The sequence below is a fragment of the Manis javanica genome, chromosome 5 (genome assembly GCF_040802235.1).
Source record: "Manis javanica isolate MJ-LG chromosome 5, MJ_LKY, whole genome shotgun sequence".
In the NCBI taxonomy this organism is placed as follows: Eukaryota; Metazoa; Chordata; class Mammalia; order Pholidota; family Manidae; genus Manis; species Manis javanica.
Window position 1 is genome coordinate 16,785,406 of NC_133160.1, and position 23,021 is coordinate 16,808,426.

Below are 23,021 nucleotides of genomic sequence, written 5' to 3' on the forward strand. Positions count from 1 at the left end.
CAGCGTCAGGCTGGCGGGTGGCCTCTCCAGGTGTATCCCACAGAGAGTTCCGTGTCCCGCACGTGCGTCTCCTGCTTGGGTAAAGACACAGAAAACTATAGTCAACTGTGTGGGTGGAACAAAGCCAGGAAGAAATGCCACTGTGCCGGATGACGGAATCAAGACTCAAAGGGCTCTTTGCATGTTAAGAGAGTAAGCAAGACGATGCTGAATGAGGGTCACCATAAAGGCCAACTCCTGGGTTCCAAGTGTCAATTTCACAAGGGAAATACGGAGGAAGCTTGGCTTAGCAGCAGTTGCTTGCAAAAAAGACCTTAAGGTTTTCTTTGACCAGATCCTAATAATGAGCCAGTGCCGTGGTTCAGCTGCCTAAAAGCTCTTGCACGAAGAAGAAGCCGAGCATCCTGGGCTGGGTTGGAGAGGTGATGGGTGTTTGCGGTTCCGTGCTGCCCATGCCTAAGTGAGACGGAGATCACACGGACCCCACCGGACTGGGTTGCAGAGGGTTAGCTAGTGGGGAGGCATGAAAGCGCTGTGAAAGGGTCAGCAGAGTTATCAGATGTCCTAGGCCCCTCCGGACAATAACGGCGGCAGAGCTAGCCAACAGGGACGGTCTGCGGCCTCTTCCAACGAGGCGGCAGCGGAGGTGTTGCTGGCGCGCCCCCAAACACAGTGTCCGGGTGCGCAGGGGCTCTGAAGACCAGTGTGTCTCGCTGGTGGGCGGCTCCTGGAGGGCCTGCGCCCGAGTCAGCCCCAGGGGTCTGGCTCTGCAGCTCGCCTGGTGCAAGCGGGCGCGCGGCGGTGGTGGATGGGTGTGTCTAGGGGGCCTCCTGGGGCGCAACTGCCTGCGCCCCTGCCACACCGGGGCTGCCCCCTTCTTAGCGGCTTGCTTGCACGCGGCCCCTCGGGCGTCAGCTTGGAGCTGGGGCGGGGGGCTGGCGGCGAAGAGGGGGCCGGCGGAGGAGAGCAACGCGGCCCCGAGTTTATGCTAATCCGTGCAGAGCCCGCCTCCCGCCTCCCCTCTGCGGCCCCAGCCGCGAGCAGCGCCGGCCACTCCGCGGGACGCAGCCGCTGCGAAGCGCCAGGCGGCCGGGCCAGCGAGCTCCGGGGGCCGCGACCGGTGGCGGGACCCGGGCGGACGAGCGGCGGGCGGGCGGACACCTGGCGGGGCCCCCACGCGGGACCAGGTGGAAACCCGGGGGCCGCGATGGGCCGCCGCCGCCTGCCTGTCTGGCTGTGCGCCATGGCAGCGCTGCTCTCGGGGGCGCAGGCCAAGGGTACCCCGCTCCTCGCGCGGCCCGCGCCGCTCAGCGCCTCCCGCTACAGCCTCTATACGACGGGATGGCGCCCGCGGCTCCGCCCGGGGCCGCACAAGTAAGCGCGGGGAGCGCCGGGACCGGCGGGCGGGAAGCGGGAGGAACCGGGCCCTAGCGACGCCGCTCCCACCTGCCCAGACCGCACGCGGGAGATGGGAGGCGCCAGGCACCCGTGGCCGAGCCTCTGCCTGAGCAGGCGCCCCGAGCTCCGGGAGGCTGCGGGGCTGAAGAAGGAAAATGAGCCGAGGGGGCCTGGCGCGGCGGCTGCCAACCTGGCAGTGCCCGAGGAAACCTTTCCAACCAAGTAACATTTTCCAGCTGCGCTGTGTGCAAACTCCGGGCGCAGCAGACCAGGTGGAGGGAGAGGTGGAGCGCAGTCACTGCACGCCACCCGCAGGACCCCTCACTCCCCGTTCCCCTGGCCGGGACCTCTCACCTCTCCACTGTCCCACCAGGTAGGAGATGGAGCCGCGCGCCCCGCGGCCCGCTCCCTCCTGAAGTCAGTCTGGCCCCTGCAACCCCTTGGGAACCCCAGAGTGAATGGGGCCGCAAAGCCAGTGGGGGCTCCTAGGTGCTGGGGGCCGTGTGGTGGCTCTAGAGCCCTATAGCAGCCCACAGGGAGGGCAGCTTATGCTAGGCAGCCACCTTCTGGGGCCTCGGGCCGGTGAGGCGGGTTGCTGCCCCTCCCCTGCCTCTGCTCTGGTCTTCAGAAGGCAATGGCTCACATCTGCCCTCAGCCAGGTGAGTTAGGGATTCTGCCTGGGGTGCTAGCTGAACTTGAACTCTAGCTGCAATTGAGAGTTATTATTGGAGGAGAGTGTCCAGCCCATGGCTAAAACTTAGTGGGCCTGGGCACATCATAGGGGGCTTCCTGGAGGAGGCAGTACAAAAAGTGATCTGAGACTGAGGAACCAGGAGCAAAGACAGGGCTGGACACCACAGGGTGGCATGTATTTCCCATGGGGCAGTAAGGGAAGGGAGGATGAGAAGTGTGGTCTCCAAGGCACTCACTCAGGCACTGAGTGGGGATCTCAGTAGCCTTGGGTATCAAGATAAGGAGCTGAGAGCCAGTGAAGGAGTTGGAGGAGGGTGGGAACATGGCAAGACCCTGGAGGGGGAATCCAGGGAGGGCAGCAGCACCAGGCTCCTGACACTTTGCCCCATGACCAGCCTACTGGGGAGGCTGGGATTGCAGGAGCCAGCAGTGGGCCTGGCGCCCAGGAACAAGGAAGAAGGGGCAGAAGAGAGATGGGGTCTGGTCCCCTGCTGAGGCCCACAGTTTGGGGAAGGAGCATGTAGGAGCCTCAGTGGGCCTGGCCCAGGCCAGGTATTCCAAGGATGCCATTTCCCTTGCAGGGCCCTCTGCGCCTACGTGGTGCACAAGAATGTGACCTGTGTCCTACAGGAGGGAGCAGAGCGCTATGTAAAGGCTGAATACCGGCAGTGTGGATGGGGGCCCAAGTGCCCTGGGACAGTCACGTGAGTCACCCCCATTCCACCCACACAGGACTGCTGGGCACAAGCCCTGGGCCTGCTTTCAGCTGAGAGCAGCAGCCCCCTCCACAAGGGGCTGGAACTCCTTGGGCTCCCCAAAGCCTGCCCAGCCCCCGCACAGGCCAGTGGAAGGGGCCAAAGAGCCAGGGCAGGCTCAGGTTGGAACCCCAGAGGGTCAGGAGAGGGCTCCCAGAGGAGACGCAGGACAGAGCAAGGAAGGAGGAGCAGAGGCGAAGGAGCGGTGGAGAAAAGAGGGAGCAGAGAACCACACTGGCAGTGGTCGATGCAAAGGGAGCCCTGGACAAATGCAGGGAGAGCTGGGGTGACCATGGCAGCCAAAGTGAGGGGCTGGAAGCCAGATTGCTGGGGTGTAGGCCAGACGGACGGGGCTGTGTGGGGACATGTGGGATTGCACACAGGTGTGATACACAGGTCTGTACTTGGAGAGGTCAAGTACATGTCTGAAAACAAAGCTGTTTGCGCCAGTTTGTCAGTGGGGAACAGGTACACAGCTGAGCAGATAAGGGTGTGGCCCCTAGTGAGCACTGCCCTGTACCCTTGGGGCTTCCGCTGTGCTCACAATCAGAGGTGCCATTCTGTCAGCCTCCACGGCCAGAGCTGAGTTCCTGGAGTGGGCTGGGGATGGGTGGGCAGAACTAAGGGGAGCTGATGGGAGCCAGGAGTGGTCCCAGTAGTGGCCCCTGGGCAGTGAGAAGGGCTGGCTGCAGCTCCAGGGCCATATGCCCACACACCTGCCTGTGTGTGGGTGGGCTGGGGTTCGTCAGAATTCTTCAAGGTGCTACCAAAGCGAGAGTGGAATTTCTGATGGCAGTATGAGTGAAATGGGCTAAATCCCTGGTAGTGTTCCCCAAAGCAAACAGGATGGGGTGGGGTTCCTACCTGTGCCCTGCTCTTAACCTATCTCTAAACCTCTGCAAGGCCTGCTTCCACTCCACAGCCCCCTCACCTTAAGCACAGGAAAAAGAAGAACTCTGGTATTGGTGTGGAGGTTGGGAGACATCCAGGTCTTGTATGAGTGCCTGAGAGTGGCCCCAAATACCAGTGAAGGGACAAGGTCACCTGCCAGGAGCAGGAGCCTCAGCCCACAGGTACAAGGCCCGTCCTTTCCCTGCCCCTGGCCTAGGTACCACACAGTGCTCAGACCCAGATACAGGGTGGGCCACAAGACAGTGACAGAACTCGCCTGGCGTTGCTGCCCCGGCCTCACTGGAGAAGGCTGCCCGGAACACCTCACGGACCAGGGCGCTGCCCCACCCCAGCCAGAGCCTGAGCCACAGATTCCCTCGGGACAGCTGGGCCCAGGCCCCAGGTCCCCTCCTTCTAGCAGAGCAGCCCCCAGCCCCCATGGTGAGTCTGCCCATGGAGACCCTACCAGGTGATTGGGTTTCTCAAAGGAGGTGGGGAGGTAACTGACCCAGGCTGGCTGAGCTCTGGCAGGGCTGGGGAGGGTGCATCTCATGCCGGGCATGGGGTGATCCCCCAGGGCTCCCTCCCAAAGTTGAGAGCTATGTCTAGTGAGAAGGTTGGCTTCAAACACAAAGCTCTCTGGTGGCCTGGCCACAGGACAAGTGATGTCCCTGAGGTCCTCTCCTCCTCTTTCTCAGGAAGGAAAGGCCCAGGGCTATTCGGTGAGCGGCTGGTACGCCTGGAGGGTGATGTCCAACGCCTAGCACAAGCATATGGTACCCTCAGAGGCCTGGTGGCCAGCCACGAAGACCCCAACAGGATGACTGGTGACCCCAGGGCTCCTGCTGCCCCTGTGGGCTTTGGGGTCATCGCCGAGGGATTTGTGAACCCCAGAGACCGAGCTGGAGGGCTACTCACACCTCCCCTGGATGAGATCTTGAGCAAGGTGACAGAGGTGAGCAACACGCTCCGCACCAAGGTGCAGCTGCTGGATGAGGTGCATGGGCTGGCACTCGGCCACGAGGCCCACCTGCAGAGGCTGCGGGAGGCCCCCCCATCTCCACTCACCTCCCTGGCACTGCTGGATGAATACATGGATCAACGGCTGCACCGACTCTGGGGGAGCCTGCTGGACGGCTTTGAACAGAGGCTGCAAGGTGTCCAGAGCACATGTGACCTGCGGGTGCAGGAGGTGCGGCAGCAGTGCGAGGAGGGTCAGGCAGCCAGCCAGAGGTTGCACCAGAGCCTGGATGGTCGGGAGCTGGCCCTGCGCCAGGAGCTCTCACAGCTGGGCACCCAGCTGCAGGGCCTGAGTGTGGCCGGCAGGGGCAGCTGCTGTGGCCAGCTGGCCTTGATCAGTGCCCGCATGGACCGCCTCGAGAGGAACTTACAGGCAGTCACCGAGGCCCAAAGGGGCCATGGCTCCCCAAGCAGGGATGAGCTCACGCGGCTCTCTGCTGCCATACTTGATGGGGGCATGGATGGGCTGCTGGAGGGGCTGGAGACCCTCAACGGGACGGAGAACGGAGCAAGAGGCTGCTGTCTGGGGGAGGGGAGCTGGGGCATGGGCAGCTTCAGGACCATGCTGGAGGAGCGTGTGCAGAGCCTAGAGGAGCGCCTGGTGACACTGGCTGGGGAGCTGAGCCATGACAGTGCCCTACCAGGCAGGTCAGCACGGCCGCTGGTGCAGACAGAGCTGGCTGTGCTGGAACAGCGCCTGGTTTCACTGGAGACCTCATGCACCCCCAGCTCCACCTCAGCCATCCTGGACAACCTTGTGGCAGAGGTGAAAGTCTGGCAGAGCCGGAGTGAGGCCCTCCTGCACCAGGTGGCCAGTCACACAGCCTTGCTCCAGCAGCTCAATGGCACTGTGGCTGAGGTCCAGGAGCAGCTGGCTGAAGCGATGGGCAGCTCACTCCAAGGCGAGATCACCCTGCTTAAGGTCAATCTGAACTCTGTGAGCAAGTCGCTCACAGGCCTCAGAGACTCCGTCAGCCAGTACTCCGATGCCTTCCTGGCTGCCAACACATCCCTGGATGAGCGGGAACGCAAGGTGGAGGCTGAGGTCCATGCCATCCAGGAGCAGGTCAGCGGCCAGGGCTCAAGGCTTCAGGCTGGACACAGGCAAGTCCTGAGCCTGCGGGGGGAGCTGGAGCGACTCAAGGCTGGTATGGCCAATGTGGCCGGGGGGCTGAGCCGCTGCCAGGACACAGCCCAGGAACTCCAGCAGATGGTGGGCCACTTCAACCAGAGGGTGGCACAAGTGGAGGGTGCATGTGGGAGGCTGGGCCTACTGTCCATGGGCCCAGACAACTTGCCCACTGAGTCATTCAGGCCTAGGAAGGGCCTGTGGGACCATGTGGACCAGCTAAACCGCACGCTGGCTCAGCATGCCCAGGACATCGCCCGCCTCCGGGACGACCTGCTGGACTGCCAGGTACAGCTGACCGAACAGGCACGGCCAGGGCAAGCTGACTAAGCAGGTGGGACAGGACCTACCCCCTGATCCTGCCAACCCTGGGGACACCCCTCCAGAGCCCAGCCTTGCCCAGCAGTACCTCCTAGCCTCCCCTGGCCAGCATGGATGCCTCCGAGGCCACTGAAGGAATAGTCTTGGTCTAGCTCCATCTGATTATCCCAGCCACCAAAATCCACCCGGTGCTGTACCAACCGGACAACTCAGGACAGTGGTCAAGGCAAGGATGCCATGTCTGCAGGCCAGGGTGGACCTAGGACACCTCACAATCCAGTCTGCAAGTTGCTCTTTTGCAGACACCCTGAGTCAGCAGCTGTGTGAAGACTTGCAGGCCCAGCCAGACAGCGGCCTGTCCACCTCTCCCTTGGCCCATGGGCAATAGCCCCCAGCCCATGAAAGCTTCTGGTTCCCTTATCCCCTTGGCTTCTCTCCCCAGCCATCTGGGCTGTTTCTGCAGGAGGGGGTTTCTGCCCGCTGGCACTGTCCTCACACCTGGCAGCTTCACAGATGCTGTTCTGAACCAAGGACCAGAGGCTTCCACTGTCCCACAGGTCCTTCAGGACGGCACAGAAACACAGAACTCAGCCCAGAGTTCTCTTTGTTCCTCTGGCTCCTCCTCCAGGGTGAAGACTTAGGCAGCTGGAGATTCCCAGAGGAAAGGACTGGGTCCAGGCCATCTGGAGACCCCACCCCAAATTATCCTTTCCCTGCCCTTCCCTGAAGATGTTTTCAGGGCACTGCAGTCCCACCCGGTCCTCTCCTTTCCATCTGGGGGAATATCTTTCCCTCCAGGTTAGGGCCTCTCCAAAGAACAGCCCCCATGTACGTCATGGCCTGAATGAGGCCAGACCTTGGGCAGGAGGCCATGGCTGGAGGGAAGGGCTCTAGGCCTAGTTTCCAATATCAAAACTCCAGCCCCACCTAGATGTTCACAAAGCTGTGAGAAATTCAGGTATGACACCATCACGGGACAACCTGAAAACACAAGTGTTCATGTGGCCCGTGCAATTCCCAGAGACCCTGATGCCAGTCCCAACCCCCACTGCCCTCACCCCCATTTCCAGGGCAGCCTGGGCCCTCCTGTGCTGCTCCCCAGGTCCCTGTTGCCCCACATTGCAGATTCCTGACATTTGGGCTCCTTCCCTCCATTGTGGGACTGCTCAGGGAGGGCAGGCCTGATTAAAGCTTGTAGACCATCTAGAGGTACTTTCTTCCCCAAAGAAAGTAGGAGGGACAGCGGCAGTGGGACGTCAGCCCTGCTTCCCAGAGCTCCTGGGGTGAGAGGTCACTCAGCAGCTGGGTGGGCGCTGCATTGGCTGCAAAGGCTAGGGGGGGCAAGCAGGTCAACCCCTACCTCCTTTGTCCTCTGGAGAGGTGCTGAGGGGCAGGGGCAGCCGCAGGGTGCAGGCTAGGCCAAGTGGGAGCCATGTTCCCTCAGCCCTTGCACTGCCTGGAACCACCCCCTTCCGTGGTGTCAGAGGGGAGCTGGGGTAGGGGGGTTGGGATGTTCTCAGATATCAGGCACAAGGGAGAAAAGTGATGTCTGGCCCAAGAGCTGTGGGATGGGGCCAGGGCTGTGTAAGGGTCCAGCTTCAGAGGGAACCAGCTCTCTGGGAGGGGGGGCACTTTGTTCTTCCCTGGGGCTACTTCCCCAGCCTCCACTGCTCCAGCCAGCCATTCCCGGTGCATACAGGCCTCACCGAGGTCTGCCTCTTCTCTCTGTCCTATGAGGATTTGAAGCACAGTCTCAAGGGACAGGGACAATGACATGAAGGGCACAGAGAACACTGCAAGGCCAGGTAACAGTCATTTTAATTGCTACAGGCCCAGGCCATGTTGAGGCCTGGACCAGCTGCCTACCCCCTGCAGCTTGGCTGGCACAGGAGACAGGCCAGGGAGGAGGGTGGGTCTTGTCCCCTTCGGTGGGTTGGCCCTGTGGCGTTGGGATGCCCAGTCAGTTCTGGGCCAGGTAGGGAGGTGATGGCAGCCAGGGCAAGTTCAGGCCAGGACATCAAGGTCCACAGTGATCAACGGCTCCCGCCAATAGCAGAAGTTGCTGTATTCAGGGTTGGGCAGGTCTGTGCTGGGGCCACGGGCCACAGGTGGGAAGAGGAGCTCCACCACCTCGCCAAGCCGCTCATACCTATGGGCGGAACAGGCCGGTGCTGAGAGCCTGAGCTGCCGCCAGGCTCTGGCCTCTGTCACATTAGGGAAAAAGACTGCATCCTGCCTGGGAGCCCTGGGCAAGGCACGAGTCCCTGGGGGGAGGTGGGGCTGGGGCCTGGGAACTGAGCAGGGCCTAGGGGACACATGGAGCCTTTGGCCTCACGTGGATTTGTGGTTCTTCATGAGTTCCTGGATGAGCTCTCCCCGGGGATTGACGGTGAATATGCGAGACTCAGGTAGGCCCACCTGCCGGTAGGCAGTGACATCCTGCAGGGGACAAGAAGGGGCCGATGGGCCAGGGGATGGGGGGGAGGTGGCTCAGCCCGAGAGGAAGGGACACACTCACATTCCGCCTGTTCCCAAAGGCAGCATGGAAGGGCTGTCTGTGGGGCAGAAACAGCTGCTGGATGTCACTCAGGCAGGCAATCTTGAACACCTCTGGCCTCTTCTCAATCACCTCCCTGGGGCAGCCAGGGCCGCGGGCCAGGAAGGGAGCCAAGGAGGGGTGGTAGTCAGAGGATGGCCAGGTCAGGTGACATGGGGTCTGACCCAGCTGACATGCCAGTGAGGCTGCCGCTCCCCCCGGGGGCTGTGGGCTTCTAGCTTATAGGGGTGGTTACCTGTGGAGGGCGGAGAAGAGGCTGCTGGGAGACAGCAGGATGGGGCCCTTGGGGAGGCCGCAGCCCCGCTCGCTCACCCACTGCAGGTACCCCTTAGTGAGGTCAGCCATGCCAATGGCCCGTGCCGAGCAGTACAGGAACTTGTACCCATTTCTGGGGGCGGGGGACAGGGGTGGCATAAAGCCATCAGAGACCAGCCAGCTCCCATTCCACCTTCCTGGCTTCGGCCATCTCAACCCGGACCTGGGGTTCTGGCCTTCAAACCTAAAGGCTTTGGTGGGGAGGGGACTTCAGGCCTGAGAGATGCAGCCTCAGTAGCCATCCCAGGTAGAAGGGGCATGGACAGAGTCCTGAGGCCCAGGTGCAGAGGCTGGATGAGGGTTTGAGCAAAACCGTAGGTTTCCTCTGTAACCCTAAGGCCGGCAGTTAGACTCAGACCCCAGACCACAGGAGATGAGTTTCACATGAGAACTAAAGCCCAGTAAGTAGGTCTCAGTACTCCAGGGATATGCCCTGGTGAGCCTTGCTGGCCCTCAAGCCTGGACAAAGGCCAGGGCGGTCTAAGATGCCCTGTCACTCCCTCCCTACGGCGCTGCCCCAGCCCAGCCCAGACACTCACAGGTGGATTTTGTGGTAGAGACTGGCGATGCCCTGGTGTGTCCAGTCTTTGCCCAGCTGTGGCAGAATGTGGCCCAGAGCATCTGACCTAGAGCCACAGAGAAGGGTCACTGCAGGGCAGCCCTCCTGTTCCACATGTGGGGCCCAATGGGGCCTAGCCCCAGGAAGGTGCACTGGGGGAGAGGGCCTCTGACCCTATCCCCCATCCCCTAGCCCAGAGGGAGACGAGGCCCAGGCCCTTCCTGTCTCTCCCTGGCCAACTGGCCTTACTTGGTAATGGTGCCATCAATGTCCGAGATGACCACCTTGTCGTCCCATTTCCACAAGTAGATGGTGGCCTTGCACCTGCAGGTGCCCTGGTACTGGGTGGTCACACTGAAGACCACATCATTGGCACCTTCTTGCAAGTTCAGGTGCCGCTGGGGGCAGGCAAAGGGGGGAAGCTGTGATCCACCACAGCCAGGCACTGTCCACCCCCTTTTACCCCAACCTGGGGCCTCTCATTCTCCTCTTCCTCCCAAGTCAGAGAACCCGCCTGAATTCATCAGAGACAGCTACCTGCAGACACATCCTCACGGGCAGAGGGTGGCCTCGAGGAGGGGTGAGGGAGTACCAGTGGGCCTGCACAGTGCCAGGCACAGGCCCTAGCCTTCCTCGTGCCCCTTAGGAATGAAGCTCACAAAGCCTGGCTTGTAACTCCTGCTCAAGTTTCTCAGATCAATGCCAAGGCTGGCATTGTGCCTGGTGGGGGTACCACATTCTATAGGAGGGGCCCTGCAGAAGCTAGGGTACCTGTGACATCCCTGCAAAGAGAGACCTAGAGCTGTCCTTGGTCCATAGAGAAGGATTGGGGCAGCTCTCAGCTACAGCAGGTAGCCAAGGCTGTCAGGCCCCGGTGGACCCCAAGTTGGGTGTGAACCTCTGAGGACCACAGAGATGAAGCAGTTCTGTACCAGGCCAGCCAGATCCTCCTGGGCACCTCCCTGACCACGAAGCCGCTCGCAGGAAGAAAACATTCTTCTTATAGGAACCACCAGTTACTGAGCTTGAAGACATGACTCTGGGCCCTAAGATTACCAGAATCTGAGACGATGTCCCCAGCATTTGATTCCTTTAGCATGGCTTCCAAGGGCAGACCTAGAAGCAGCCGGCCCACTGCAGGTTGATAAGTTAGGTCAACACAGAGAGGGCTTTTCCCATGACTCATCCAACAGAGAAACGGGGTGGCACACGGAACAGCCCTGCCCCTAGCCGCGTTCACGCAGAGGCCATTAGGGAGGATGCCAACAGGATGGATTCTGGACTTTGGTTAATGTGTGGCTCTAAGGAGTCATTCCTCACTGGGCCTTCAGAGGCTCTGGGACAAAACTATCTCAGCCCTACCAGTCCTTCACAAACACAGCCATGCCCACTTACAATCTGACTGGAGGAGAGGCGGAGGGACTTCCTGTAGGTGGGAGTGTAGGCTGGAGGCGACGGGGGCAGGGAGGGGGCCTCAAGGATCACGGGGCTGTCTGGGGAGTCGTCCTCGCTGCTAAGGATGTCGGTCTTCTCCCTGCGGGCAGCCCAACTCTCAGGCCACCTCCCCCAGTTGGAGGCCCTTCATCCCAGTAGATGCTCACCCCTCAGCCCAGGCCACAGGGAGCCTGGGGCTTGTCCCTGCCCTTTCAGAAAGCACTGTTCCTCTAGGTGCCACCCACATTGAGGGTGGCAGCAGACATAAGGTGCAGGCCAAGAGTCTACACCCAGGCAGGTGACAGCAGAGTGGGAGCTGAGGCCCAGAGCTCCCAGCCCTGCAGCCTGCCAGTACGTGCTTTAGAGATATTCACCTGAAAACCCCTGAAGCGCCTGGTAGGGCTCTTCCCCAGTCCCACCTGCTTTGGCTTTGGCTGACTTGGTCGTCCCCCCACCCCCAACCTTGGGTATTCTGGGTCACTTCAGAGGTGAGAAGGAAGGAAGGTCAGCCAGTTCCTGGTGGACAGAGGAAGTCCCACCCTTCCTTAATACAGGAGCCCCTCGTCGGGGCCAGGATGCTGGGCATCTGTTCCAGCTCTGCCATTTTCTAGTAGTGGGACCTTTGGTGTATCTCTAGGTCTCAGTTTTCCCATCTGTGAAATGGGGACATTTTCCAGGAAAAACAGTGGGTGTAGAAGTGACTGGGGAGTGATAAAGCACCACATGTGGCTTGGGGTAGGGTGCTGGCTCCACCCCTGTGCTGGCTCCCTCCCTCCTCCTCCTTCCCACCCCCACCACCCCCCGCCATGGTCTTCCCCAGGTTTGGCTGCAACTCACCCATGCTGCTCCCTGGCTTCAGTTTTCTCCCTCTGGGCACTGCCCTATGGAAGGAACATCCTTCTGGTGAACTTCACCTCCTCCTGTGCTGCCCCCGCTCTGTGACCATGACTACCCACCTCCTCAGCTGGGAAGTCCCTGCGTCGCCAGGAAAACCACCACCGCCCACCCTTCCTGGGCATCTTCTCCTTCTCCAGCTTGTCCACAGCACTCTGTGGGCAGATGAAGGCCACGGTTTTTTCCTGCACCGCCAAAACCTGCCTTACATTGCCCTTGGGGCCCCCTGAGCCGGAGCCTGGGGCCAACCCTAGAGCAAGGTGCTATGAGCAGCTGGAGGCTGAGGAAGCATGCTCACCTCTATCCCGGGATTTTGAGCAATGAATCATGGAGCTAAGCACGGGAGACCAAGGGCCGTTCCTGCCCACCCATACTCCACTCCAGTCCCAACCCTCTAGTTCTTGCCCAGCCTTGGCCTGGCCTCCAAATCTTGTGGGTCAGTCTCTCTGCTAAAGTAGCTGAAGGCAGTGCTTTGGGGGTTTCTCAAGATCTGCTACTCCGTGCATGAGTCCTGCAAGTGACAGCAGGAAGGACAGTCTATAGCCAGTACTCCCCTCGACCTCCAAGACCAACCCAGGGAGTCCCTAAGGTCAGCATTCTATCCCATGAACAACCTCCCTCCACTGTGTCTGGTGGAGGCAAGACCTTGTGAAAAAGTGACTAGATTTGTGCTAGATAACCCCAGGGAGAGCCCAAGCCAAGGCCCCATCAGCTTCCTCCAAACAGAATGGGGAACCCAAGACAGGAGGACATGGGTGTGGGGGGCCGTTGGCCAGGGCTGGGAACAGGCTGGAGGATCTCCCAGGGGCCTCAAGCGGTGGGTCTGCCCAGCAGGGCAGTGACCCTCTTTCTTCTCACAGACTCTAGTCCCAGCTCAGACTCAGAGCCAGCCAGAGCAAGGAGCTGAGCTGCACCAAAGAGAAGCACCAGCTGTCACCATCGGGTTAGTGATGCTCTTTGGGTAAGCCTAACCAGTTGGAGAACAGTGGGCCAGACCAGGTTGGAGCCCTGGACCCTCCCAGAAGGCAGGAGGGGCAGGTGCAGGTCAGCACAGGATGGAGGTTCTGGGAGGGACTGCAGAGGCTGGGTTGCTTCGCCCCTCCTAGCTGTTCCTGTGCCTTCCCCGCTTAAGGCTTACTCATCTTCAAATTGCTGCCGTGGGCTCTTGCTCTGCATACCCTCCTGTTGTAGGCTCTCAAAGCACCTGGATCTCTCCTTCCCAATTCTCACAGCTGAATTTTATGATCATCTTACTGCATCTTGGGTTAACTGTCTTCCTAGGAGGGCATGACTGCCCCCAGCCTGTGCCTGGCAGGCAGTAGGCACTGAATAAACGGATGCTGATAAAGCACGCACCTGCAGCCCAGCCTGAGAGGTTCTCAGCATAGGAGGTGACCGCCTCTGTCTCACTTTCCAGAGGGGCTGTTGCAGCCGGTCAGCCTCAGGCCCATCTCTGTCCAACCTCCACTTCCTAGTCACGGGCCCCCGCCCCAAAGCTATGGCCACTTTTTCCAGCAGGTCCAGTGGTGCTCTAACCATTACCTTGGGTAAGTTTTTCTGGAAGGCTTGCAGGGAGAGGATCATGGGGGCAGCGACAGCCCAGTTATAATGCCTGGAGAGATAACAGGGTGAGGGGCTGCAGCAGCCATGGCCCTGGAGGGCAGGGTGACTGACTCTCTGGGGCTGCCAGCAGCCCTGCCCCTACTCACTTCCCATTGATTTTCACCACCAGGTTCGGGTCGTCCAGGAGGCCGGGGTTTTTGGCGAGGTCATGGTAGGAGATGATGTGCTGGTTGAATTTCTCTGGGCACAGAGGCAGAGAGTGAGGAATGGGGCCAACACATAGCACGTGACCTGCTCCCCAAACCCTCCTGCTTCTATCACTCAGGTCTCCTGCAGGTTGGCTCCCTGCCCTAGCAGCCTCCTCCCCATTTGTGTCTTTTGCATCTACTACTCCCACCCCACACACTTGCCACCCTGGGTTCACAAGGCAAGTCGTAATTCAGCATCAAGCATTTGCCCCTAGGGACCTTGGGAATGCCTGGCCCTTGCTGACCAAGTGACGGCGCCATGGGGCTGAGAAAGCAGCAGCCCCCAGGCAGCCTTATGGCTCTGCTGCCCCACCCTCTGGGGTCCTTCCTCCTTCCCTCCCACCCTGGACTCAGAGCCAGTCCTCAGAAGGGCTCAGCCATGGCCTGACATACCCAGTGAGATGTCCCGGCTGTCAGCCAGTCCACCACAGAGGGACAGCACTATCGGGTCCACTGTGTCCAGACTGGGTTCTGGCTCCTGTTCAGGGTTGGAGTCCCTCAGGGGCTTCTGGCTGCTGGGTTCACTCCACCTCCTGGGCCCCAATGCACAGTCACTGAGGGCAAAGGGGCCAACGGTGACATGAGTACAAGGAGGCTGGGAGGAGCCCCCCCCCACCCACTCCCAGGCCCTTAATAACTGCCCCTTGGCCCACAGGCTCCAGCCCAAGACACCCCAGCCCCCTGAACCCAGGCACCTCTGGGGGAAGTAAAGGGCTGCATTCTCAGAATCCAGAGAGGGCAAGTCGTCCAGGTAGATATCGCTGGGGCCCAGGTGCTGGTTTCTCTTCAGGGACCCTGAGGGCAGAGGAGGGGATACCTGTAGCCTTGACAGGTGCTCAGTAGTGTGAGTGGTGTGTCCCCTTGCCTTTAAACACCCTAAAGCAACTGTGGTCCCATTGAACTTTCTATGATGATAGAAATATCCCTTGTCTGCATGTCCAACACAGTAGCCACTAGCCACGTGAGACTATTAGCACACTTAACATGTGGTGTGACAGAGAAATGGGAATTTAAAGGTCATTAATCTTAATTAATTTCAATTAAATCTTAGAATAGCCACATATAACCAGTGACTACCCATCCGGACAGTGTGGGCCTGGAGCCTCTCCACGCTCTCAACTGGGAAGGATCCGGCCTCTGCTCACCTCACCGCCTCCTCTCCCAGCCCTGCCTCGCTCAAGACACACACGCTGCCTCATTTTCTAGACATGAAACCTTTCTGTCACCTCATGGCCATGACACATGGTGTTCCCTCTGCCCAGAATTCTCTTCCTCAGGTCCTCACTGGCTGGATCTTTATCGTCCATATCTCAGCTCAAGCATCACCCGCTCAGAGAAGCCCTCCCTGACCACATGATTTAAGCAGCCCATCCCAACCGATGCTGCTGCCCCATGTCACCCATGCCACGCTCTTCCTTGTTTATGCCTGTGTCACCTATCTGCCGTCCTCCTGAGGGCTGGGGCCAAGCATGGTATCTGGCACACAATGGTGCTCACCATATGCTTGAAGTCCCAGCATCCGCCTGGGGTTAACAAGAGGCCAGGGAAGCACTAGGAAGGGGTCCAGCCATCACTCACCTCTCTTCCTGGAGACCCCTTCTGCCTGCCCAGAGGAAACGGGGCCCTCAAGAGCAGCCCAGCTCAGTGATTTCATCACAGGAGGGAGGCCTGTTTCCCTGGAGCTCTGAGTCTTGGTTTCTTCTCTCTTAGGGGCAGGAAGAGGGGGGCCCACCAGAGTGGGGGGCTCCATGTCAGGTTGAATGAGGTCGGTGCCAGCCAGAGAGATGCAGGGGGTGCTAGGCTCGTCCTGAGGAGGAGGGACGGCCCCGGTGCTGCCCATGGGGGCCATCAAGGACTCAGGCCGCTCTGCTTTGGCCACCTGCAGTCAGACAAAAGGGAGAGGATGTGGGCTGATGGCAGGGCCTGCCTCCCACAGCCCACCTGCTTTGGGGAGACAACCTCAGTCTTGGTCACTCTAGTCCTGCCCCGCAAGGGTCCCGGAGCCCCCGTAAGGCAGGGATGGGAGGCTGACGTGGAGAAACGCACCTTAGGCAGCCTCCCCCAGGCCCACTGCATGTGGGACTCAGCTCTCAGGGGACTGGGCTCGGGGGTCCGCAGCTCCAGCTCTGAGTCGCTCTTAGGTGACGTTAGCCCACCTGATGAGATACTGCAGGGAGCAAGACCTCAGAGGCCCCCAAGCCAGCCTGACGCCCACCACTGCCCACCCCAGCCTGGGAAAAAATATTTGCAACATATATTTATGCCTGTGTTAGATCCAGAGTAGATAAGGAATATACACATATGTAAAGAACACCTACAAATCTACAGTAAGAAGGCAGTCCAGTTAAAAAAAACAAGCAAGGTTGTGACTGCTTAACAGGTACAAGCTGTCCATCTGGGATGATGAAGTTCTGGAACTAGATAGCAGTGATGGTTACACATCATCAATAGACCAAATTACCCTCTGAACTGTGGACTCCAAAATGGTACATTTTATGTTATGTCTATTCTACCACAATTTTTTAAGTTGGCAGAAGACTTGAATCAGCACTTTACCAAGGAGATACACAAATGGCCAGCAAACACATTACATGTGCTCTGTATTACTATTCATCAGAAAAATGTGAATGGACACCCCTCAGAGGCTGTGGCCTTGAGCTCCTGTCTGCAGCCCACCTGGAGCCTCACCTGTCCTGGGCGTGCCACTCGCCATCGGAGTAGGGGTAGATGTCTTTGGGTTGTGGTGAGGACTCCTCCCCTTCTGACTGGACACTTCTGAGGGGCCACAGGGAAGTAATTGGTCACTGACAAGACAGGGCACCCTGGGCATAGGAGCCTGGACGTTAGGGACTTGGGGAGGTGAAACAGCTAAAGCCCAGAGAGGTTGAGGCCCTTATCTAGGGTCACACAGCATCAGCAAAGGAAACAGCAGTTGAACCCTGGCTGGCATCCCCACACCCTCAGCCCTTTCCTGGTCCCCACACACCCTGGGGGCTCGGGTCTTGGCTTTTCCAGCAGGGATGGCTCACTGTCGGTGCCTGGCTCCAGCTCCTCAGAACTAGAATTGGCTGCCCCGGTGCCCTCCTTTCTCCTGGGTTTCCTCCTGCGACGCCTCTTCTTCCGTCCCATGGAGGCCACGTCCTCACTGATGGCCTCAGACTCACTGGCGGTTCCCAGCTGGGAGGCTGACGGGAACGCAGCTAGGCCCCCACAAGGGATGGGTGATGTGCACCGGTGGGTAGCCATGTGCTCCTGTGGAGCCGACCAGGAGCAGGACTGAGGGAGCTCCAGCATGGGGAGCATCCCCACCCCCCTGTCGTCCTGAGCCCTGCCTGAGTCTTGAGGCCATGGAGCGAGACGAGTCAGGAAAACAGATGTGAAGGCCTTGCAACTGCTCTTGGCCTCAAAGCTCCCTCCCAGATAAATCAGCCCCAATCCCAGCGGCAGCCCACAGTGAGCCAGGGTGCTGTGCAGCCACTGTCCAGCAGAAACTGAGGCCTCAGCCTCTCATCTCCTTCTTTGCTCTAAGACTCAACCAGGCGTCACCTCCTCCAAGAAGTCTGCCTGACTCTCCCCTGCCCAGGTCCAGCACCCTCCACTGCAATAACAACATAGTCTATCATCTGTTGTTTTCATGTCTGTCTCCCAGGCTACTGTGGGAAGCTTTTCTGAAGGCAGGGCTCACCCCTCATCCAGGTCCACTGCACAGTGTCTTGCATACGGTAGGGGCTCCACGAGAGATTGTCAAACTCAAACTGTTTAAAACATCTCTCCTGTCTTGTGCTGGGCCCTTCCTCCCTTCCGCAAACACCCCTCTCTTCATCCCCCACCCTCCCACTTTCTTGTTCCAGCTGCCCTGAGCCAGCCCCCAATCCAGAACAATCCATCTCATGCTTTCCAGCCTTCTAGCTACTCCCCAGCACCCTCCTCCTCTTCGAGGTGCCCAGGGAAGGCCTCCTTCAGGGGCCTAATGCAGGTGTCTTCTGGGAAACCTTCCCCAACTTTCCCTGGGAAGGAAATCAGCTCTTGCCCCTACCCCGCCCAACTCCACCCAGGCTCCGTCAGCATGTCCTGGTGGCAGCCCTGACTGGCCCCCTGCATCAGACCTGTGAGGCACTTACCTCATCACCCTCCAGCTCCTGGACAAAGAAGGCCTCCCCACTGTCTCCCAGCTTCATGTGCAAGTCCACCGGCTCCCCGTTGATCTCGATGTCTACCTGCAGTGTGATGTGCGTGGCCTCCACCAGCATCCCTCACTCCCCTGCTCCAGTCCACCAGCCCTCAGCTGGCCCTGCAGACCCATCTCCCTGCTGTCCCCAAGGACTGCACTTGCTGGAACTTTCTCCCCCATACCGTGGTGTGCTGGCTGCTCCCCACTCTGAGGGTCTCTGCAAGTTCACCAAGCGCCTAGGCATTGCTGACTACACGAACAATGATAAGAATGACCATTGCTAGACTATCCTGCTTAAACTTTACAACAACCCCTTGTAGTAGCTGCTATCATCCCCACTTTATAGATGAGGAAATGAGGAAACTGAGGCTTGGAGGGGTTAAGTAATTCACTGGAAAGTTCCAAAGGGAGGCTATGAACCCAGAAGCTCCGAGCCCACAGCCCAAGCGCTTACCCACTTAGCTATGCTGTCACCCACAAGGTCATACTTCCCTCTTAGGATTCTGGAAAGTTCACAGACACCCAATGTAAAGGGATTTGGGCCCACCAGACCTCTTTTCAAACACCAGACTCAGTGCTAACAAAAATCTGTCACGTTCACCTGAGCCCAGTGAAGACAGCACACATTTCTTTAGGGAGGGAAACCACCCTTTGAATGTCACTTACATACCTGGCCCTGGGACAATGTTATCAGTTCCAATTTAATTCTCCCAAATCATCCCATCATCACCAGGTGTGTGAGAAAGCATATCCATTTGCACAGGTGAAGCAACTTACTAAGAACGTACAGGTAAGGTCTTAGGAAGCTGGAGCCAGACCCTAGTACCAGGGGCTGCCCCACCATGCTACTCATAGGGGAAAATGGGAACCACCTTGAACTAAAACCCCAAACCTACCCAAAGCTTTCAAAGAAGGTACAACAGAATGGAAGCCTGTCCAGAAGAGGACAGATCCCCATCTAAGAGAGGCCTGGGTCCTCTCCTGGGACTGCAGGGGCCACACTGGCTTCAAGAGCCCACCCTGCAGCGGCTCCCTGGGCAGCCAGTACTCACCACCTTCTCCCGCGACCTCAGGACACCCAGCTTGCCAAAGCGCACGTGGAAGGGCGAGCATCGGAAGGAGCCATCCACCTGCTTCACCACCAGCACATCAATGCCACCACTCAGCGTGGCTGGGTTCAGGCCCTGGTATAGCTCCTTGACTGTCCCAAACACCGTCTCTGCCAGCTGCCCCACATAGTTCATGGCCAGTGCTAGGAAAGGGAGGAGGTGCTGGGACCAAGGCCTGGCCCACTGCCCTCAGTGGGGCTCCCGGGCTGACTGCCCCAGTCCCCAGGCTTACAGCGAGATGCCCGCAGGATGCCCTCGCAGACTGGCAGCAGTTATGAGATGGGAGGTGTGCCTGAAGACGTGGATTCTGGCCTCAGCTCACCCACCAGCTGCTCAAGGGATCTTTAGACAGCCACCTGCCTTCTCCAAGTGCCGATCTCCACATCTGTCAAATGAGGGCATCAGGTAAGGCAATTAAGGGTGTTTGTGCCTCTAAATGCCATGAGTAATGATAATGACCGTGGTGCTCAGTGGCAGGGCTCATTTCATCTGAATGACCAAGCCCGTGTCATTATTCCTGTTTACAGACAAGCAGCTAAGGCTGAGAGGTGAAGTGACTTTTCCAGGATGTCACAACTAATAGAAGAACAAGGATTTGAACCCAACCCTGTGTGGCTGCAGGACTCTCAGTGTTAACCGTGGGGGTGGCCCAACTGTGGGGACAGGAGTAGGTCAGCCCTCCTCCCTGGGGTGCATTGGGGGGCACCACATGACACATCAGGTCCAGCCCCTGCTGGGTCAGGGAGACAGCCCTAAGCACTGCTCTTTTCCCAGGAAGCAGGGAGGAGGAACCTCAGTTTTTCCATCTGAGAAATGGGGTCAGCTGTCTTGCTGACTCCTGGTCCTAGGAGTTGGCAGGGGTCCTGCTGGGCCACTGTGACTGATTTGTGGGGAGCCAGGGGTGGGGATACACCAGGGACTTAAGCCTCTGCCCAGTTCTGTTCCTGGGTCAGATGCTCAAGGCAGGCATCCCCTATATCTGGAGGTGGAAGGAACTCCCAGTTTAACTCTGAACTCCTTCCCAGATTCCCTGGGATGGGTGGGAAGCCCATCCATGGCCCACAGCCTGACCCCAGTGTCTCTAGGCCATAGTTCTTAACCCCAAATACTAATTCCCAGACTCACATTCAGGCCTTGGGCTGGTCCCAAACCCATCAAAGCTGCTCCTCTTCCCACCAGCCAGACCAGTCCCTCCAGCTTTCTCACACCAAGCAAAGCTGGGTGAGCCAGAGCAGGAGGCTGCAGCAGCCATGGAAAAAAGCCAGGGACGTAATGAGAGCTGCCTCCACGCTGGCACGGTGCCTGCTGCCCTGCTCCCTCCTCCCTACCAGCCCCAGCTCATTGCCCCTTTCCTGCCAGCTGGGCTAGTGGCCTATTGCCCCTCTGGCTGTCAGGACTCAGGCCATCCCACCCCCGAAGGGCACTTTCTTCTCCTAGACCCTGCACCAGAACCCTTGGAGGACTACCTGCCATGCAAGACCACCCCTCAAAGAAGTTAAGTGACTTCTTCACACTCTATGAGGCTAATAGGCCATGGATGGAGGGAGAGAGTAATGACTCATATCCTGGTTTCCGGACTCTATGCCATGGTTCCCTCCACTCCCTGGTCCCTAAACCACAGCATAGTTGTCTGCAGAGAGGGCAGCCGGGCCCACAGCTCAACCCTGCTCAGCCTGTAATGTTTTGCCACTTAAAATGTGGTCCACAGCTTGGCTGTGTCAGCATCACCTAGGAGTTTGCTAGAAACACAGAGCTTCACAAACATAAAGTACAATTAGAATTGCTAAAATTTTGGATAAATGGAGCTCTGTGAACCCCGAAATTATCACTCAAGTTTAATAAACATTTTATCCGAAAAGCACCTACTATGTGTTAGGTGAGTATTTCCACTTTGGTTTTTCCTGGCCTTATACCAAACTCTGAATACAGGTCTGGAGAGACAGACAGACTGACAAGGACAGACATGTGGTGGACAGGGCTCTATCTAGATCACTGTGCCTAGGAAAAACAGAGTACTCCAAAAGTTTCCAGGAATAAAGAAGCAAGCATGGGAGGGGCAGATCAGGATGGGAGCAAAGGTCTTCCCAGCTGGAGGCCCAAGTCTGAGCTATCTGCCCTGCTGGGGGCAAAAGAGCTGGGTAGGGCTGGGGGGTGGGTATGGACACAGGCTATATAGGACCCAGTATGGAGTTCCTCAAGTTTGGCCTCATTGCTGCTTGGGGCTGAATAATTCTTTGTTGTGGGGAGACTGCAGGATGGTTAGCAGTGTCCTTAGTCTCTACCCACTAGATGCAGGTAGCCAACCCCCTCCAGATGTGTCAATCAAACTGTCTCCAAACATTGTCACATGTCCCACCATTGAGAGTCACACAGGTAGCAGGAAGAGCTGAATGGCAGAGATAGCCCCCAGGGGCACTGGGTCCTGCTCTGATCCACCACGGAGTATCCTCATGCATGTAACTTGCTGGCCTCAGTTTCCGCTTCTGTGAAACAGGCCTCAACTTTTCAAACCCTGCTCAGTCTAGAATTCATTCCTTCCCTGTTCTCCTAACCTGAGTGGATGCTTAGCATCAGGGGGCTCCTGGGAGCCAAGCTGTGGGCTCCCTTCTCTATCTGTACCCATCTCTGAAGCCACGTCCTCTCCCCAGGACCTAGCTTGGCCTCTGTGGTCTCCTCCATGTGGTCTCTTCCATCCTTTCCCTGGGGGTCCAGTCAGCTGAATTCCTCTCAGGACACATGGGTATCCCTCCCTCCCAAGCCCTCTGAAGCCTAGTCCCAATTTCCCACTCCCCAGCCCCTCTTTCTCCTCCTGCTGTCCTAGGTCAAGGCTTTATAACTGGATGTCCTGGCTACAGACTGTCTTGGTGCTAATCCCCCACTGCCACTTACTAGCAGTGACCTTGGGTAAGTCCTGTCACCTCTGAGCCTCAGTTTCAGCCTCTGAAATGGGGATAACACAGGGATGTGTGAATAATGAGATAATTCATGCAAAGCACTAGCACATGATCAATGTCCCTACATATCACTTACCTATGGCAACACCTTCCTGGCACCATTACAGCCCCCCTCACCCAGGCTGGTCCTGGGTGATACAGGTCAGACTCCAGTGCACATGCCTCTGCTGCGGCTGAGGGTTCAAACTTCTTAACTTGGCATTCAAGGCCCTGCACAATGCTGGCCCCACTGTTTGCAAAGGGAACAGGTGGGCTCCAGGGTTCAGTGCCCACTCTGGGAACATCCACAGGCCTCCTGGGCCAGTCACAACTCCATCACAGAGAAGCCAGAACAAGCTGCCCTGGGTGTGAGCCCTGAGCCTTTCTGGACTCCCAGACTTGGGGGTGGGAGGGAGACGGGTACAGCTCTCCACCTAGGCCCAAAGGGAGCAGGAGGATAAGCATTCCTATAGCCCCGGAAGGGAGAAAGCTCCTTCACAGCTACTGCACCTGACCAGACCAGTCTTAGGGCAAGGCAAGTAAGGATCAGACCGTTTTGCAACTGACGACACTCAGTACCAGAGAGGGTGGGTGCCCTCCCCAAGCTCACACGGTCAGCCTGGGGTGAAATTGTGCCAACCTCCCCTGGGAGGTCTGTGCATCTCGTTATTTCATGGTCCCACATTCTGGATGTCCAGAGATCCCGCAGCTGCCGGCCAGGAAGATGGACGAAACGAGGCCAGTCGCGCCACCCCTGAGCTCCCTTCTGACGGCTAGAGATGGACTCGGGCCGGGAACAGGGAAGAACGAATCGGAAGGCAAGACAGATGGGCAAGGCGGGGCGAGGGAGGGTTACCTCTTCTCAGGCCCTGTTCGGGCCCTACTGGGGAGCTGCCCACTGGACCTCCGGGACCCGATGCCTTTGCCTCTACCTGAGAGCACAGGGCGGGCTGGTAAGTGCGCCCGGCAACGCACTCACTTGGCGCTTCCGGCTCCTCTCGGACTGGGTGAGACTCGGCTCCGCCCCTTTC

At 58.6% G+C, this 23,021-nt stretch overlaps 2 protein-coding genes across 3 annotated transcripts; one reads left to right on the top strand and one right to left on the bottom strand.

Moving 5' to 3' along the window:
• The first annotated feature begins 1,043 nt into the window (after nt 1–1,043).
• Nucleotides 1,044–7,411, top strand: EMILIN3 (elastin microfibril interfacer 3). Its single transcript, XM_017653557.3, has 4 exons — nt 1,044–1,374; nt 2,673–2,795; nt 3,955–4,178; nt 4,436–7,411. The coding sequence occupies exons 1-4, from the start codon at nt 1,208–1,210 to the stop codon at nt 6,214–6,216; spliced, it is 2,295 nt and encodes a 764-aa protein (XP_017509046.3). The 5' UTR covers nt 1,044–1,207; the 3' UTR covers nt 6,217–7,411.
• A 596-nt stretch (nt 7,412–8,007) lies between these two features.
• Nucleotides 8,008–23,004, bottom strand: LPIN3 (lipin 3). 2 transcript variants are annotated; one of them, XM_073236597.1, is made up of 22 exons: nt 22,847–22,986; nt 22,088–22,240; nt 19,290–19,442; nt 19,001–19,200; nt 17,899–17,994; nt 16,764–17,029; nt 16,466–16,552; nt 15,824–15,944; nt 15,356–15,656; nt 14,473–14,572; nt 14,171–14,331; nt 13,676–13,769; nt 13,509–13,578; nt 12,029–12,121; nt 11,910–11,953; nt 11,034–11,172; nt 9,888–10,036; nt 9,619–9,705; nt 9,000–9,152; nt 8,726–8,840; nt 8,543–8,646; nt 8,008–8,356 (listed from the first exon to the last, which is right to left on the bottom strand). In XM_073236597.1, the coding sequence occupies exons 4-22, from the start codon at nt 19,190–19,192 to the stop codon at nt 8,212–8,214; spliced, it is 2,517 nt and encodes an 838-aa protein (XP_073092698.1). In that variant the 5' UTR covers nt 19,193–19,200; nt 19,290–19,442; nt 22,088–22,240; nt 22,847–22,986; the 3' UTR covers nt 8,008–8,211. The 2 variants fall into 2 exon arrangements, with proteins under 2 accessions (XP_073092698.1, XP_073092697.1); XM_073236596.1 differs by lacking the exon at nt 22,088–22,240 and having other exon boundaries at nt 22,847–23,004.
• Between the last annotated feature and the right edge of the window lie 17 nt (nt 23,005–23,021).